The sequence below is a fragment of the Sesamum indicum genome, linkage group LG11 (assembly GCF_026168435.1).
Source record: "Sesamum indicum cultivar Baizhima isolate 11 linkage group LG11, ASM2616843v1, whole genome shotgun sequence".
NCBI lineage: Eukaryota > Viridiplantae > Streptophyta > Magnoliopsida > Lamiales > Pedaliaceae > Sesamum > Sesamum indicum.
In genome coordinates, this window is record NC_142667.1 from 4,177,586 (window position 1) to 4,196,551 (window position 18,966).

Genomic DNA, 18,966 nt, shown 5'->3' on the forward strand with positions numbered 1-18,966 from the left:
AGCAGCAACTCTCTCTAACTAGAATGTAAATACTAAATCTCTAATTCAGATGTAAGAGGGTATGCAAGCAATATAACTCATGAAAAGGCAGCAAGCCTCAAACAGTGGTGAAGGAAAAAAAATAGAGATCATTATAGTACGTCCCCTGGCCTAAAACTTGGCCAAGGAATAAGAAAGGAAAAGTTAGCATCCACGTTAATATAGAGCTTCAGGTACTCATGGCCATCGTCAGTATTGAGAAAATCGAGCTTGGCTTAATCAACCGCCTTCTTGACCTCCTCTCCCTGGTCCTCCTTCAGCGCAACAACCTCTCTTTGCTGCCTTTTCACGTCCCTCTCTGCTTGTTGGTAACATCATACGGCCTCTTTCTTGGTCTCTTTCATCTTAGATCTCAGCATTCAGACACTCCACCCCATCCTCTAATTTCCTTCTTTGGGTATCCCCATGCGAGTGAGGAGAACCCCTTAAGGATGAGAGGAAAACTCCTTCCACAAGGAGGCTACCTAAAATAAAGAACGAAAGTAAAAAAAAAAAAAAAAAAGAAAAGAAAGAGAACAACCAAAAAACAATGGAAAAGAATAGAGGTGCATACCCTAAGCAGAATTGAAGATACCATCTTACCAAGCTCCTCTTGAGGCATGAGAGAGAGGAGACGTTTGTCCCTTGGGGTGAGCAACCCCTTCAGGAGCTCGGCGGCCAGTGAGGATTCCTCCCCCCTTTTTTGATCAAGGGAGTGGCGGGCGTATAAACTTTCAGCAAAAGAATGGTGGCATTTGAGCTATGTCTCGAGGACGAGGCATGCCAGAAGAGCGAGTTGAGCCAGTTGGGAAAGTTCCTAGGGAGCTTACCTTAGCTCTCTCTAAGTAGGTCCCTAGAGTCACTGGGGAGGACGTATCCCTTTAGAATCACTGAAGCAGGGGTCTCTCCGGAGGACCTAGACGGAGGAGGGGTATAGGCTGCACGACTCCCCTCACCCCTAGAGGTTGTGTCACTGATCAAGTTACTGAACATGATATCCTCTGCCAAAAAAAGAGAATGAGATAGCAGTCAGAACCATATACCAACATAATATCAAAGGTAAAGAAAATTAAGAGAAGGAGTCAAAAGCAGTAAAGATACCCATGGGTTCCCCCAAAGGCTTAACCCAAGGGCTCAAACCAAAATGCTATAGAAGCCCTTCATCAATCAGAGCCTTACAATCTTAGGGCTTCTCATTTAACTACACCAACAGGGACGAGAGGGCAACTGTCCTATTAGTAGAAGGAAAGGCGATGGTATGAGGGGAATCATATATCCATCTATCGGGGATGGTCCAAAACGAGGGGTTAAAACATAGAAGAAACTATTTTTCTAGCGGTTTGGGGATTCGGAGTAGGAAGGAAGGACACCCTCGACGGGGAGAGAAATGAAAAAATCCAGTCTCAGTGCGCTTCAACTGAAAGCACTGAGAGAAGGTTTTGGCAATCATAGGGGCGCCATGAAAATGAAAAATCATAAAGAAATAAGCGTAGAAGACATGCCTCATAATGAAAAATCAACAATGATGGCTAGGCTTACCTTAAGCCATCACGTCAATTTTGGCAAAAGACATGGCGTGAGCCCCAGGTGGTAGATAAGAGTAGAAGGGAAGGAATTAGGGAACACCCAGTGAGAAGACCCTACTTAGATAATGAGGGGGAGCTCCCTTGGTATGAAGGTCTACTACTCTAAGAAGGAGTTGATGGGCATCCTATTCCTTAGATTGGGGGGGACTGAATGATGTACATGTCTAGGGTGGCCCAGCTCAACAGAGTAGGGGTACCTAGCATAGCCCAGCTCTTAACCCTAAATACACCAGCTTCATTAGCCCAAGTGACCAAGCAGTCCAAGAAGGAAGATGGAGGCCTAGGGCACTCTCAGACTCAGCCCATGGTCACGATCCAACATGAACGACTGACCCAAAAAGCCCGCAAACATGATAACTCCCTCTTCCACGTGGCATACAATTAGCCTATCAGTCAACCGCAGACCATGTCAACCGCAAGGAAGGTCCCCCTAGTCGCTAGGATTCCCTGGCGGCGAGAGGTCTCCCCAAACTAAAGAAGACTCTTATTGAATGCATCCAGCTATAGATGAGGATAATTTGCTCCTTATCCAGCCAATCTCCTTGAAAATCAAGGAAGAGGGATAGACCCCTAGTAGGTGGGGCACTCCCCTATATATACAGGTTTGGTCCCACAGACGGGGAACGGTTCCCTGACTCTCTTACCATCCTTTCAAGAACTCTTTAAGTATTCTATCACGAATTCACACACTTTTCTTGGAATTCATTCGACATATCTCGATTTCTTACTACACTTATTTACTTTCTCGTTTTATTTCACATCGAATCCAATACTAACTTGGGCGTCAGAGTGATAACGTATTTTTTTGCAGTTTTCTTTTTTCTAGGTCCATAAACACTTCGGACTAAGCCTTGAATGATAGTCCAAATGCGTTGGACCTGTGCTATTTTTGCATGCGTCAACACTAAACAAAATAGAATTTGTTATTTTTTGTGCAAAAATAATTATTATTGATAAACAACAAGTGAAATAATAAGAAAAAAATGGTATCTTTTTAACACAAAGGGATAAAATAGTTTTCAATCAATCAAGTTTATTTAGAAGTGATTTTCTCCAAACGCTATCCAATTTAGTTTTTATTTGCTTTTCTTTTTTTACAAATACTACCCACTTTTGATTTTGCTACAACTTTCAAGTTTTTCTACAAAAATAACTTCTCTAAAAGTAGAAGATTTTGCAAACACTCACTTAACCCCATATTTTATTGAATTTTAAAATTAATCTTATGTTTTGTTAAAAATTCAAAAAAAAGAATCCAAAAAAGAAAACGTGCAGAAAGAACCCTCTCTAATTGTTGGAGGTCTTTTGGGTTAATTTTAAAATTTCTTAAAGTATAGGATCAAGTATTTGATTTTAGAGAAAAAAAATGAATAATTTATTAAATCACAAAAATTGAGATTGTTTGGAAATATAAAGTAGAAAAAAGTTGGTGTGGAAGTGTATTACCAGCTTGTTTGTAAATTATTTATTTTTCAAGGTAGATTGGTGGATTTCAACCACTAGTGAGATGGGTATTTTCGGTACATATCAAAAATAGTTAGGACAAAAATGTTATAAAAAAGTTAGACTTATTTATAAAAATGTGTTAAGTTATGATAAGCACCTTCTCACCAACATGCAATTTTAACGTTGTTTTAGCAGCCTGCAACTTCACCTTCTCGGTCAACCCAGTCAACCCAACAAATTCAGCAGCCTGCTTCTTCGATCCCGACGCCGAACCTTCTGAAGAAATCATTTGCTGAAGTTGTTGCGCCTCCACGAGCCTCAAAAACTGCAAAATCGGCACCTCACAAATGCTTTCCTGGGGACTCGCCCCACCGGCTGCTTTCGGAACAGTTTTGACAAGCGACAATGGTCCAACATTGCAGTTTACAGACGCCGAGACCGAAATCCTTGCAGCTCCATTCAGATTCGCGCTCGTCGGAAAATTTTCGCATGGAGCACCCTCATACAGCATGCTGCACAAACTGATCGCGGGAACTGGCATAAAAAATAAATTCAGAGTTAGTATGCTGAACAATAGACATGTCTTAATTTCCCTATCTTGTGAAGCAGACTATACTCGCCTGTGGCTGCGGCGTATTTGGTATATCCAGGGGTACCCAATGCACATCTTTAAGTGGACTCCTACTTTCACGCTGTCTCAGGAGTCATCGATTGTACCGGTTTGGGTTAGTTTCCCGGAGCTGCCAGCACATCCGTTCCGCAAGAAAGTTCTATTCACGGTGGCGAGCATGATTGGAACTCCTTTGCAGATTGACGATGCCACGCTCAATGAATCCAACCTCGCCAAGATACGGGCATGTATAAAGTTGGACCTTCTCAAGCCACGCCTTGAAGAGTTTAAAATTCAGATTTGTGGGGAGACTATTGTGCAGCGTATTGAATATGAGCAAATCCCACACTACTGCTCTTTGTGCAAACACGTTGGGCATCGAGGTTTAGAATGCTATTCGAAAGGCGATGCTCCCAAACCACCACCCCGAAAGCCGAGCAACCGTGCTGTCGTTAGAAAATGAAAGGAAAGAAGGTTGCTGAAGAGGTCGGGCGGGGCAAAGGAGTAACAAAGGAAACTGTTGAGAGCTCAAAGATGATGGACCAGCAAGAACAGCTTCAGCCTGCAAAGGTCCCCAGGTACTATACTGAACACAAAACTGATTCTATGGCTAACGTGGATACAAGTGGGAAATGCTTCCATGCTTCTCCAACAGAATCCAGATGAGGGAGAGTGTTTGGTTAGTAATGCCATGCCATTGAAGATCTGCGACCCGACTTGCTCGACCAATCGCAACCCTGCCGATACAGACTCGGCGGAGCAGCTGTTACAAGAGCTGGCTTTCCCGGACAGACTGCCCAGAAATCAATTCCTCGTAGACGGGATACCGGAGTACATGGTTAAGAATACGGAGGTGAATATCCGTATGATGAAACAGAGGAGTACCTCGTGTGGCCCAAGGATAAAAACAAATCGAATCAAGAAGAAAGGGAAGATACAGAATAGTTGAGGTCGTGCAAAAATGTAAAGGAGTAGTACTCCTACTTCCTTATTTTTTTATTTTGTTGTAATGAGTACTGTACTTTATTTTCAATGAAGAAGGGATGGGGACCCCGAAAAGCCTCCCCCACCTTCGGGTGTTTAAAAAAAAAGGTTGTTTTAGCTTAATTTAAAAGAAATCTAAGCATAAGTAAGTATTTCAAAACACCTTCATGTAGCTTAACTTAAACTATATGATAACTCTGCAATTGTCACAATTTTATAGCAATTTAATCTTTCTATTTAAGTCAAAACATCCCTAATTATGTGATTTTATTGCATATTCAGCAAAAAAGGAAGATATGAGGCAAAGATGGCAAAAATCAAGCTAAAATCGAAATTGAAGGCATCAAAAAAGGAAAAAAGTAGATTACAAGGAAATTTCTGCAGAATTGACTAAGCGTGCCCACGCTCAGTGGAGTGGTCAACTCAAGTCAAGGAGGAAAACGAGTAATTTCCACAAAAGAAAAAGGAATGAAGTGTTTAGGTTTAGAAAAGATTCTTTAAAACTTATCTCTTGTGATTTATTTACCTTTTTAGAGTTAATCATGTATTTATCCCCCCCCCCACGTCTAGATTCGTAGGAGACTTTTATTATAAATAGGGGGAGTCTCTTCATTCGAAGGAGTCAGTTATTGATTGGAACTCTATAGAATTCTTTGTTAATCCTTTCTCTTTTATTTTTATTTTATAACTGGAATGAATGGAATTTCACTTTCTAGTGTGTTCTTCCATTAACATGTCTGGCTAAATTCCTTATTTTCTGGTTAAGGTATGGTGATTGCTTGATTCTCATTATGTTGTGAGATCTAATCTGCGCTCTACACTTGTTAAATGAATATTCATGCTATTCTCTGTGCTTTAATTACAAACGTATGATTTTTGAATGATATGGCCAATTGTTCATTATCAAGAATGTTTGCTTAGCAAATTGGACTATATAAATCCGTGTAATTGTTTATTTAGTTCAATGCTTATTAGCAACGTAGCATGATTAATTATGTCATAGTAATTATGTCCTCGTAGGAGTTTGTTGATTAGAATCAGGCCTTTCTAATTCTTAATGTTGTTAATAGATTAAATCTTGTGAACGTTCCCAGGGTTGTCTGTTAATTAGAGATCTAGCCAACGGTCGTACCTTGGCTGACGAAAAGGTAAGGAAAGGTGAGGTTGTTAGGTCGTACCAATAACCATAACTGATTTATTTATTTATACATGTGTTATTCTTGCATCAATGATGAACTCACAAGAATCAAGCATGATCCTAGCCTTAACCGAAAAATCTCTCTCTCGTGTCTTCACCAAGTAATTTTAATTGGTTTTTTTAGTTTATTTAGTTTTTAATTATTTCTTTTTATTATCAAATCTCCCCCCATTATTTTCTTTTTCCTCAAAGAAATCAACTTAAAGCCAGTTTCTGTGGAATCAACCCTACTCCCACTTTAACAAGTGTTGTAGGAATTATTTTTTGTGGTTTCGGCACCCATCAAATTTTGGCGCCGTTGCCGGGGACTGGCGTTTTTAAGAAGATTTCTTTTCTTATTACTTGATTTTTTTTGTTACTTGGTTTAATACTAAAATCTTCTCATATAGGTGAGCTTGAATGTGAATCGAGATTGAGAAGACTGGACGGAGATGTCGAAAGGAAACCAAGTAACAAGTTGAAAGGATACCCACTTCTTCCGAGCCATAGTTAGCACAAGAGATATTGGACACTTGGAGTGAACCATAGCACACAACCCAATTGCAATCATGTGGTCCAACAGTCAACAGTTTGGAACTAGATACGGCAATCCTCCGGTGAATGAGGTAAATTTATCTTCCATTTATGATCGTTTTGATAAACTTTTGTTCCTTGTTGAAAGAGTTGTCGCAGAAGAATACCAACGAGTGAAGGCTTGTGGAATATGCAATTCCATGGTACATCCCACTGATTTGTGCCCTATGCTTCAAGAAGAAACCGTCGAGCATGCCAATGATGTAGGAGGACTTTTTGGACCACCATAAAGAGGATATAATCCTCATTTCAACATATACAATCCAGGAAGGATAGATTACCCCAATCTTAACTACGTTTCGCAATCTCAAAACTGGCCACCACCTCCTACGCCTAATCCCACACCTGGTCCATCTCTCGAAGACATGATAAAAGCACTAGTCACCAATACACAGCAATTCCAACAACAATTTCAACAGCAGACTAGACGAGCATTCAAAATCTGGAATCTCAAATCAGTTAACTGGCGTCATCTGTTAGTAAATTGGAATCCCAAGGTAAATTACCTTCCCAGTCTGTTGTTAACCCCAAACAAAATGCTGGTGTTTTTGTCCTTCGCAATTAAAAAGTGTTGCAACCAAACATGGACGAAAATGACACCAACGATGCACATGTCCAGCAAGGTGAACCAGATCAAAAGATGGAAATTTCTCAAAAGCAGACCAACAAGCCAAAAACAACCGACAGTGAATATCACAAGGCGTTGATGGTCAAACCTCCATTACTAGAAGGATTTGCTGAAAAAGAAGAAGGGGAAATGAAGGGAACACTTGAAACTGTTAGCAAAGTGGTGGTAAACATTCCATTGATCGACGCAATTAAAAGAGTACCTCACTATGCAAAGTTCCTCAGGGTCTCTGCTCCGAGAACTTATAAGAACAAAGCATTTCATGACAAAATAAGTTCAAGGAAGAATTCTCTCATGAACCTCAAGGTTTTCCTCGGTCCACACCATCTCTGGGTGCACTACGACAAAAAAAGAGTGGATTTAAAGTTCCCAACTTATTCAAATTGAGGCACAATAATGTCTAGCCAAAGACATTAAAAGAAAGGCGCTGCAAGGGAGGCAACCCATGAAATTTCTATCCTTTTCTTTTCTCTTTATTCAAGTTTTGCGATGCGTGCCACACTTAATGAAGCATCTAAATCTGATTGGAAGGCCAAATTGGACAGGTTTGAAGTTTTCACTAAGCGTGCCCACGCTTAGTCGATCTTTCAAAATTATTTTGACTCACTTCACCAAAACAGATTTGGACTTTCCACTAAGCGTCCCACGCTTAGTCGCACTTCGTAGGCTGTTATTCACTTCATTTACCTTCATTTATTTTTTTATTTATTTATATTTACGATAAAAAAAATAAAAAATTCAAAAAATCAAAAAGAAAGAAGGAAATCAGTCAAATCTTTCCATCACACTTGAAAATCTTTGACCGATAGTTTCTTTTTATCTCTCTCAGCTCACCCACAGCAACTTCAAATCTGCCAATAACTCTCCATCTCTGTCAACAAAGCCATCTCACCAGAAAAAACTCTCCGCCGCCGTTTGCCGTTGTCGCTCACGAAGTTCTGCTGTTGTTTCATCGTCTGACGCTGCCGTTCTTTCTCTTTCTCTCATCGAAGAGAACTCAGTTTCACCGTCACACAGTCCCACCGTCACCGTTCGCCTTCTCGTTCATCCGTCGTTCACCATCAACGTAAGTCTGAGGGAGAAAACCCAGATCCGCTGCTGCGCCGCTGCTCCAAAACAGCCTCGATTTCTCGCCATCGTCGTTCAAAACTCGCCAACTCCACGACGCCGGAACCCTCCTCCGTCATCTTGACAGTCCACCGCTCTCCGTCGCTGACCCATCTCCACCGTTCTTGTCTCACTATCGTTGCCTGCAGTTGCTGTTGCTGCCGCGTCTCCAAAATCATCAGAGCATGGTTTATCTGATTCCTTTCTCTCATTCTTCTATTTTATTTTATCTGATTTGTTATCTCTTTAGTTGATTGACAATGAGGAGCCGAAAAATGAGCCGAGAAGAAGGAACATCCTCCATATTGGGACCCCGTTCCTGTAGCATACTTCCACCAGAAGTTGCAGCCACCATCTGCCACCAGCCTACCCACGTCATGAACTCTTCGCAGCATGCACTCAGGGATGTTCCCTTAAACTCTCTCTCATTTCAATTTTTAATCCTTGAGTTCCATGTCAATGTCCACATTGAGGAGAATGTAAATTTTAAGTGTGGGGGTATTGTTGTTGAGCATGCTTCTTGAATTAGGTGTGGTTGGTTGCATGTTGAAAATGGTTGTTGCTCTTGTTTATTGTTGAAACTGCTTGAAAAGATATTTTTTGTGCTTGATTTTCTTGATTTTTGATGAAATTAGCTTGATCAAAACTTTTGAAGATTGAGTCTTGTGGAATTTTTTTCTTTTTGATGTGAAATTTTTTTGGCAAATTTGTGGAAAACTTTGGCATGATAAAACCCTTTCAATTTTAGACGACTCTTGGCTTGATGGTGCTATGTGCAAAAGGAATACATGTTTTATGTTTGAGGATAGTTCACAAGTTGAAAACTTGTCTTCACCAAAATGACTTGAGTTAAAATCTTTTGGTATAGGATAAGTGGACTAAAACATCCCTCGTGAGATTTTGAGCTTGATATATCCATAAAAAAAAATTTCATTCTATTTTGAGAGAATAACACTTCTATGGCTTTGTCTTCCTAGAGCTTGCCTTGAACCACATCGAGGCCACACAAATGTGCATTTATTTGGATATGATAAAGGCATTAGAAATCACTTTCGGCCTTCTTTAACCACCCAACACATTTTAACGTTAGAGAACCCCTTTGAACCTTTTGACCTATTTTGTTGAATAACCCGTCATATACGAACCTATCCCGTTGTTTGTTTAAAACTTTTATTTTGATCCCTCCAAGAACTATTAGAGCATCAAAGGAAATGGGTTTATGTTCAAAAGAACAAGTTCTCAAGATGGGGGATTGACCTTCGTGATTTATGTGTTTAAAAGATATATCTCGAAATGAGTGTGGGGGTTCCAAAATTGTGTTTTTCTTTACTTTGTGGGAGCCGACATCAATTTTCTTGGTCTATGCCTATCACAAAAAATGGAGAGGAGAAAAAGAAAAAAACAAAAAAAAAAAGGGGAAAACGCAAGTGGCAAAAGGGGAAAAAGAGAAAAAAAAGAAAGCAATTTTCTTGCCACCAAAAAGAAAGAGAAAAAAGAAAAGAAAAAAAAAGAGAATAAAAAAATGTATGAACTCTCCAAAAGGAATAAGAAAACTATAGTTCAAGAAATTGTCGAAAGATCTTGAAGGGAGATGAGTAAATTTTGAGAGCTTTGAATTATTGTTCACTCAATTTTTTTGGTCCTCTAATTAGTTTCTTGGAATTTAACGTCATTGTCCTTTTATCCTACCCCAACCAAAGCCCCATTACAACCAAAATTAAAGACCTTTTGATCCATATATGTGCATATTTCAAAAGTGGTGGAGATGTTGTGTATAAGCAAGCCTATGGTGAAGCATTGTCATAGTAAGTGTCGAGAGATACACTTGAGCCATATATACACTTGAGAGAATGGAAAGCGGAGAGAAAATAGTTCACTAATTTTATACGATTGGTTTTGATAATGGTCATCACGTGAAAACTTGCTTGGTACATGTTGAATTACCTCCTTCACAAAGCATGTCATTTACTTTGCACATGATTACAAATTGCCTTGAGTAGTTCAAAATTTGGAGGGAATTTTTTAATGCATCTTGATTTTGCCCGGGACAAGCAAATAGCTCAGTGTGGGGGTATTTGATAACTCTACAATTGTCACGATTTTATAGCGATTTAATCATTCTTTTTAAGCCAAAACATCCCTAATTATGTGATTTTATTGCATATTTAGCAAAAAAGGAAGATATGAGGCAAAGATGGCAAAAATCAAGCTAAAGTCAAAATTGAAGGCATCAAAAAGGAAAAAAGAAGATTACAAAGAAATTTCTGCATAATTGACTAAGCGTGCCCACACTCAATGGAGTGGTCAACTCGGGTCAAGGAGGAAAACGAGTAATTTTCGCAAAAGAAAAAGGAATAAAGTGTTTAGATTTAGAAAGGATTCTTTAAAACTTATCTCTTGTGATTTATTTACCTTTTTAGAGATAATCATGTATTTATCCCCTCCCTACGTCTAGATTCGTAAGAGACTTTTATTATAAATAGGGGGGTCTCTTCATTTGAAGGAGTCAGTTATTGATTGGAACTCTATAGAATTCTTTGTTCATCCTTTCTCTTTTATTTTTATTTTATAACCAAAATTAATGGAATTCCACTTTCTAGTGTGTTCTTCCATTAACATGTCCGGCTAAATTCCTTATTTTTATGGTTAAGGTATGGTGATTGCTTGATGCCCATTATATTGTGAGATCTAATCTGCGCTCTACACTTGTTAAATGAATATTCATGCTATTCTGTGAGCTTTAATTACAAACTTCTGATTATTGAATGATATGGCCAATTGTTCATTATCAAGAAGGTTTGCTTAGCTAATTGGACTTTATAAATCCGTGTGTTTATTTAGTTCAATGCTTAGTAGCCACGTAGCATGATTAATTATGTCATAGTAATTAGTTATGTTATGGGGAATACATGATCTAGTTTAAACGAATTGTCCTCGTAGAAGTTTGTTGATTAGAATTAGGCCTTTCTAATTCTTAATGTTGTTAATAGATTAAATCTTGTGAACGTTCCCAGGGTTGTCTATTAATTAGGGATCTAGCCAACAGCCGTACCTTGGCTGACGAAAAGGTAAGGAAAGTAAGGTTGTTAGGTCGTACCAACAACCATAACTGATTTATTTATTTATACATGTGTTATTCTTGGATCAATGATCAACTCACAAGAATCAAGTATGATTCTAACCTTAACCGAAAAATCTCTCTCTCATGTCTTCACCAGGTAATTTTAATTGTTTTTTTTTAGTTTATTTAGTTTTTAATTATTTCTTTTTATCATCAAATCTCCCCCCATTATTTTCTTTTTCCTCAAAGAAATCAACTTAAAGTCAGTCTCTGTGGAATCGACCATACTCCCACTTTCATAAGTGTTGTAAGAATTATTTTTGATGATTTCGACACCCATCACTATAATATGAAAATCACCTAGTTTAAGTGTTTGCAAATACCCTCAACAACGATAATGTTATAAACTTTTCAACAATAACGAAAACGTCATTTTGACATTTCAAAATTTTTAAATTTATTGGCATGTTGCTTTTGGTTTATATGAGATAAGTGAAGGTGGAGGTGCGCCTCATACATAAATAGATAATTAATTATTTCTTTATTTTATACTGCAATTTCGATCTATGTGGATGTAATAAAGTAAGGTTATTTGCAATCGCCTGTCCAAGATTTAAGCTTTTCTTAATGTTTGGCGAAGACTCCAATTTTGTATTATTTAGTCCAATAATTTATTAAAGACTTAGTTATAAATTAAAAAAAAATTACAATGGACTCATTTAAAATTTACCATAATCATAAATACTCCATCATTATTTAAAAAGTTATAACTACCCCCTAAAATTAACACCTATCTAACAAATACTCCCTTATGCCAGTTGTCATAGGAATTTCAATCTCTAATAAATTTTCGTAAATTGTGCAGCCTAGTTTCGCACACAACCAGTCACCATTTCCCACAATCTCACAAGCACGTGTGTTTGATAGAGTTTTGAATTAAATTACAAGACAACAACACACTCATGTAGCAACAAAGGCTGATGCACAATAGTTTATAGGAATTAACCCAATCTTTCATAAATCACTAAGCAAGAATACAAGAAACACCTCAAACTTGCACACACAACTTACTATGCAACTCTGATGCCAAAACAATACAAAATCGTGCACTGAACAACCCTCAACTGCTAGCCAATCAAAATAAGCCAACTAAGCGTCTGGTCAGCGCCAAATTGATGATGGTTGTCACAATAGTTGACAATGTCAATTGCCTCCAACAGTTCCAGCTATGTTTTCCTAAAATTTTCTAGAACTACTCAGTAACTTCTCATCTCAACTGCAATCGTCAGTTAGTCCTGCATGCCCCCAGTCATCTATCGAGTCTGCCCAGGCAGGGGCTGGCTACTAGCGGAACGTCCCACCATCCGCAGGCCGTGTGTGTCCTCATGCCAACTTCGCAAAACTGTCCTGCCAGTTCCGCCAACACCCCGTAAAAGTACACATCCAACACTGCCTATGCACACAATGCATCATCCCACCGCACACTGTTCGGCCAATGCACGTGGCAAGCCTGCCTGCACATGCTACAACCGAGCACATTGACCAACCTGTTGACACTGGTTGCCGGCCTGCCTAATTGCATGCCGACACCATTAGGCACACTGATGCACATACTTGCCGCACCAAAATCTAATGTCGCATAAAGGGCTTCTAAACCCCCTCCCGCGAAAGAACCTGACATCCTTGTCGGTAGTGCAACTTCTCCCTTCACTGTTAAATACTCGTCAATCTTTTTCCCAAACTACTAAAAAGTAACATCACGTTCCCAAGTAGCATCAGCATCTAATTCACCTATCCAATGAACCAAGCAGTCCGTCTATTTTTCTACTCTAGCTTATCATTCTATGATCAATAACTTTCGAAACCTTTTCTCGAATTCCTTTCTAATCACTGGCGGGCACGACGAGTTTGATGTCTCATCGTGTCCACTAAATCTTCATGGAACTTCTTCAAAAAGCTTACATGAAAATTCGGATAAATCTTTAATCTATTAGGCAACTTCAGCCTACAATGAAATTATCTTGCTCAACACTTTAAAGGGGCCATCAAACTTTGGAATCCGTTCATGATGCAGAGACTTGGAACTGATTTTCTTCCAAATCTATAGGGTTAGCTTTAAGAAAACTTAATCCCTAACACTGAATTCCAACTGTCATCTTCCCATATTGGCTTACTTTTTCATCCCGTCTTGTGTCTTTTATTAGAATAGGTGACCGAAAAGCTAATTGGATTGGCCATTATGTAATCTGTTCTGACAATTTTGGTGTAATTGTAATATTATTTATGAATAAAGTGAGTATTCATTATCTGTCAATTGTATTTGTTGTGCTCACTGATTATATTTATAGGCTTAACATCACAACAAAGCCTACAAACCGAATTGTACAACCTATGTAGTTGGGTTGTGCATTGGATGGTGGCTGTGAAACCAACTTCTGAAGCTTAGGTTTGAAACGTTCCAAGTCGAGGACCTCGAGGCTGGGCATCGAAAATCCTATTGAGACTTGCACTAAAACTGCACTCATTGAATGGGTGTTGTGTTTTATCGGGAATAGACGTCGGACGTCTATGCAATGTTAGTAGGTGGTTGACAAGGTTGTCAGGCCGACTGAACTGACTCATGAAAATTCATCATATGAAAGCCTTGGCTGCTTGGTCAGTATGACTAGATCTTCCTGGCTCCGATAGTACGGGATTAGTCCTTGGACTTGAGGAACCATAGCAGTTGCGATGGTTGTATCTTGAATTTGATGAAGGATGATCGTATCTTCGATCTGGTCATTACAAGTCTTGTTCAATGCAATCAGAATATGTAGTGAGGACGATGAGTTCCAAGATAGAATCCGTCACCTGTAAGTATAGTCTCTTATGCGCTCTGAGATGGTTTGTGCTCTTAGAGTCTGTGGCCACAACCAATTGGTTGAGCAGGGAATGATTTCCTACGTCAATCAATAGAGGAAACACATCTTGAGTTATCGAGCAAAGTATCTAGTCCAAGATGGGAGCCGACGCCCAATTTAATGCCCTAGAATTAGATCGGGAGACGGGTGATGGAAGGACTTAATTAATTGATTGTATCAATTAATTAGTATTTGGACTTAGATTTATTTAATTGGATTAAATGAATCATTGGACTTAGTTGGGCTAAAATTAATTTAATTAATTATTGTTCAATGGACTTTGATTGGGCTTGTTTTAATTTGATTAAATCGAGCTCGGTGCATATTTGAAATCCAAGCCCATTTGAGGGTGGTTGGAGCAAGTTAAGAAATAGTTGAAACTCCTCACCATGATGAACATGATGGAGAAGTTATTTCATCATGGTTGGGGGTTCTATGTATGTGGTTGTATAGATTTCTTTGGAGGCAAACTTAGTAATTATTGAATTTTGAATTCAATTGTATGTGATATACAAAACTACACACATATCCAACATAACCAACACAAAATCCACGAATTTGCTCTCCATTTTCTCTAAAACATATTCTCCTTTTTGTTCTATATTAAATTGGATTCAAATTAGAACACAAAACAATCCAAAAGCGCTAAACAATAGTGTTGTGTTTGGAGTTGTTTTCTTTTTGTTCTTTGTTCTATCTAGCAATAGAAAAAGAACTATACCTTTTCCATTTTGTGGTGTGGACAACTTAAAGGAATTGTAGTTTGAATTCTCAAGTGAACGGAACGGGAGAACATAAAGGGAACAACGCACGTTGCAGTTTTTCTAAAGAAACAAAAGGTAAAGTTTTGTATTATATTTATATACTTTTTATTTCATCCTCTAGCCGCATGTCTAGCATGTTTATATGGTTATTATTATGCTTTTGACAAACACCGAATGCCCGAAAATTTCAAAGGGAACACCCCTTTGAATCGGTTTTAATTTTTTATTTCACGCTTCCATCGCATTCCCAGGCCATACCAAGTTTTACAGTGGTACCAGAGCTCGGTTCGATGTTGTAGCTTTAGGATTAACATGTTACTATGTGTTGAGCATGAACAACGTGTTTGGTTTGCTTTTCGAAAGCATGTTTTTTATGGCTTTGAAGCATGATTATATGTTTAGAAAATATATATTAATTTTGCTTTTAAATTATGAATATCTATGCTTTTTTTAAAAATTTATTTTCTGTAAATACAGGATTTTATTTAGTTTTTAATTGTAGAAATTCAAAAAAAAATTAAAAAATGGAGCACTATAGCTGTTGTGGCGCTGCCGGCGGTCACTGGCCAGTAGGTTGTGCTATTCCTCGCGCGCACACAGCATGCAGGCAGGGGCACTTGGCACGCACGTGCGGCCGTCTGCTGTTCCAAAAGGATCAACCGTTTTGTGCCATTTTTTTCAAAAAATTGGAAATTCCTGATTTCTGTAAATTTTTTGAAATTATTAATTTTGGCTAATTTTAATTTTAGTTAAATTGAATTTTTCTAAAATTAAATTATGCCTTAAATTAATTTGAAAATGATTTTCAAACAAACAATAGAAAATTTATACATTGGATGTATGGATGATTTTCATTTTCTAATTGCATTATTAGTATGTTATTTTCTGAATTTAATTATGTTTTATTTTGGTATTTGATATTGGAAATCAATTGGTAAATACATGGATTGTATTTATTTATTTACCATGTTTATATTTGATATAAATGTGTTAATTATTATTTATTGGATAAATAATGGGTATGATTACAAATCCCATTGGCCGATGTATGGTTTCTTTTTATGTTGGGTAAGGCCTTCGTGCCTCTTTGTTTTAATTCCTTCTTTCGTTTTTAGCCTTGGAATAAGGCATGCTTTCTCCCTCCTTTTGCACTCCCCCTGACTGATGATTAGGGTTTTTATTTTCAGTTGTAATAAGTATAGTTAGGAATTAATGTGAGGTTTTATTTATTTTGAATAAATGTAAGCTTCTAAGGAGATGAAGGCCTAGGCCTATTGGACGGAGCTCACAATAGAAGAAGAACAAAGAGGAAGACCCATTAGAATGATAATAGATTTCTATCTTGTAATAGTTAGGCCACACCCTAGATTGACCATAGACTCATTGTGGGCTCAGTGGGTCACATAAAATTGGGCTTGTGATCATCCAAAAAGGGCGTGCTAGGCTTATTTTTGCATGTGGTAAATATTTTAATTTTTTATGTATGATGTTTTGGGAATGCATTTATACTCGATCATTAAAATTTGATCATGCAAAATGTTATAATGATGAGGTCTCGATCACAACTAACTTGAACTCTCACTTGGATGGTCCAAGTAAATATTAGGCCCAAAATGAAAATAAATCAAATGATTTGATAATTCCAAGCCTTCCATCCACGATAATGTAGTGTCGATGCTACTTCTACCCTTTTGTGGTCTCACGAGTCGTGGCACATTTAGGATAGAAGAAAGCTACACTATTATTGTGAACAAATGGAATATGCTCCTGTTTTTCTATCTCACGAGTCGTGTGGGGAGGGGACAGTTGAGATATTCATTTGGTTGATGGGTTGGGCCTAACACTAAGTAGTGATTCGCTTGGAGTCCTCGGGAGCACGTGAGGTGAGGCAAAATATCTTGGGGATTTCATTGGATGAGAATGGTAATAGTTATCTCCCACAAAACTTTTTCTTCTGAATCATAAAAGCGGGATATGGAGAATTGTGTTTGTGGATCCCAAACCCACTAGGAAATGGTTTCCAAAAACCCACTTGAGAATAGTGGCTTTTGAAGAAATAGTGAGAGCGGTTAATGACTAAACACCAAGTCTTAACTTGTATTTTGCTAATTTCTGCTTTACATTTTGAATGTAGATGTCTAAGAATCCATTAACCATGATTTTGTACACAAATAAATTTAATGGAACGAACTACAATGATTAGCTTAAAAGTTTGAGGATTGTTCTCGATTTCGAGAACCAGACTTACATTTTGGATAAGTCTCTTCCTATGACCTTGCCGGAGGGGTCTACATCTGAAGAACGTGTGACGTTTGAAAGGTGGCACGAGGAAAATCGGAAGGTCCACAGCATCGTACCGACATCGATGACAAACGATATCCAGAAACAGTACGATAGGCACAATGATGTCGCGTCTATAATGCTTCACATGAAAGAGGTTTATGCGGTTTCGGATAGGCATATTAGATATGCCGCTAGAAAAGCATTTTTTGGCACCAAGATGACTAAGGGATCCTCTGTATGTAATCTGTTCTGACAATTTCAGTGTAATTGTAACATTATTTATGAATAAAGTAAGTATTCATTATCTGGCAGTTGTATTTGTTGTGCTCACTGATTATGTTTATAGGCTTAACATCACAACAAAGTCTACAAATCAAATTGTACAAGCTGTGTAGTTGGGTTGCGCATTGGATGGTGGCCATGAAATCAACTTCTGAAGGTTAGGTTTGAAATGTTCCAAGCCGAGGACCTCGAGGCTGGGCATCAAGAGTCCTATTGAGACTTGCACTAAAATTGAGTTTTTCAGAAATTTATATTCTTTTCTTTGTACTTTGTGAAATTATTATGACATACTGGTAATATATATTCTAAAAAATTATTGGTTAATGTATATTCTAAAAAATTATTGGATAATGTATATTCTGAATTTTTTTTATGTATTTTGCTAAATTTTTTATGCAATTTGCTAAAAAATAAGTATGTATTTTATGTAAATTTTATACAAATTTTCTGAAATATATATGCTATTTTTATGAAGTATGTACGCAATTTTTGGAAAATGTATGAAAATTTCTGGAAATTTTTCTGTAACTTTCTGAAAAAAAAAATTCAACTTTTTTTCAATTTTGTATGGTTTTTTATGAAAAATATGTATTTAATTGTATGAAATTTTTTTGAAATATGAAAATTTCTTGAAAATATGTATGTATTTTTCTGAAATATATCTGCAGTTTTTTCTGAAATATTTATGCAATTTTCTGGAAAATGTATGCAAATTTCTAAAAAAAAATTATGTAATTTTCTCAAAAGTTTTAGCATTTTTTTGAAATATATGTATGTATTTTTATGAAATTTGTAAGCGTTTTTATGAAATATGTATGTGTTTTTTTTTCTGAAATTGAGAAAAATAGAAAAAATAACATAATTTTAGGAAAATTAGGAAAATTGTTGGGTTGTAGTCTCATTTCAGGAATAATGTTGAGATTTAGTGCAAATTTTAAAATAATTATTGGATTTAGTACAATGAATTATAATATAATTATACCACTATTTACCTTAGTCTCTAGTATCATGGACTCTCTAGTATCATGGACTGTTACTATCTGGCCATCTATGGTAAAGGGTTATTTTTTATTATGGATAATCAAAAGTAATTAATTAAATTAAATTAAATTAATTGTATTGATAACACGCCCAAATTTAGCTAAGCGTCAACAGAAAGAGTCACACACTACGACTAGAATGGGATGGAATTATTGTGGAACTAATTGGATAAGAATCGGATTAAATTAATTCTTGTGGGGAATAAATTATTTGGATCATTTATTTAAAACCAATCTGTTTGCTGGATGACTATAAATTTAATTAATTGGATTAATTAAAATTTTAAGTTAGTCCTTAAATTAATTGAATTGTTTTATTTGGAGAAAATAGGCTTGGATCTTTAATTGGATTAAAAGATGTGGAGTTTAATGTTGGGTTTGTAATTAAATTAGATTTAATTAAAATTCATTAGACATGAATTTGATTTAGATTTAATTAATCGAGCCCGATTCATTAAACACAAATGCAAGGCCTTAGATGGCATA

General features: G+C 37.2%; 1 protein-coding gene across 1 annotated transcript; it reads left to right on the forward strand.

The window, feature by feature from the left end:
• Window positions 1-3,613: 3,613 nt before the first annotated feature.
• On the forward strand, window positions 3,614-4,123 carry LOC148785020 (uncharacterized). Its single transcript, XM_088875188.1, has one exon. The coding sequence runs from the start codon at window positions 3,614-3,616 to the stop codon at window positions 4,121-4,123; it is 510 nt and encodes a 169-aa protein (XP_088731314.1).
• Window positions 4,124-18,966: the final 14,843 nt, after the last annotated feature.

What these genes read in the sequence shown, in the direction of transcription:
- LOC148785020 (XM_088875188.1), top strand. Translation starts at nt 3,614, where the DNA reads ATGCTGAACAATAGACATGTCTTAATTTCCCTATCTTGTGAAGCAGAC.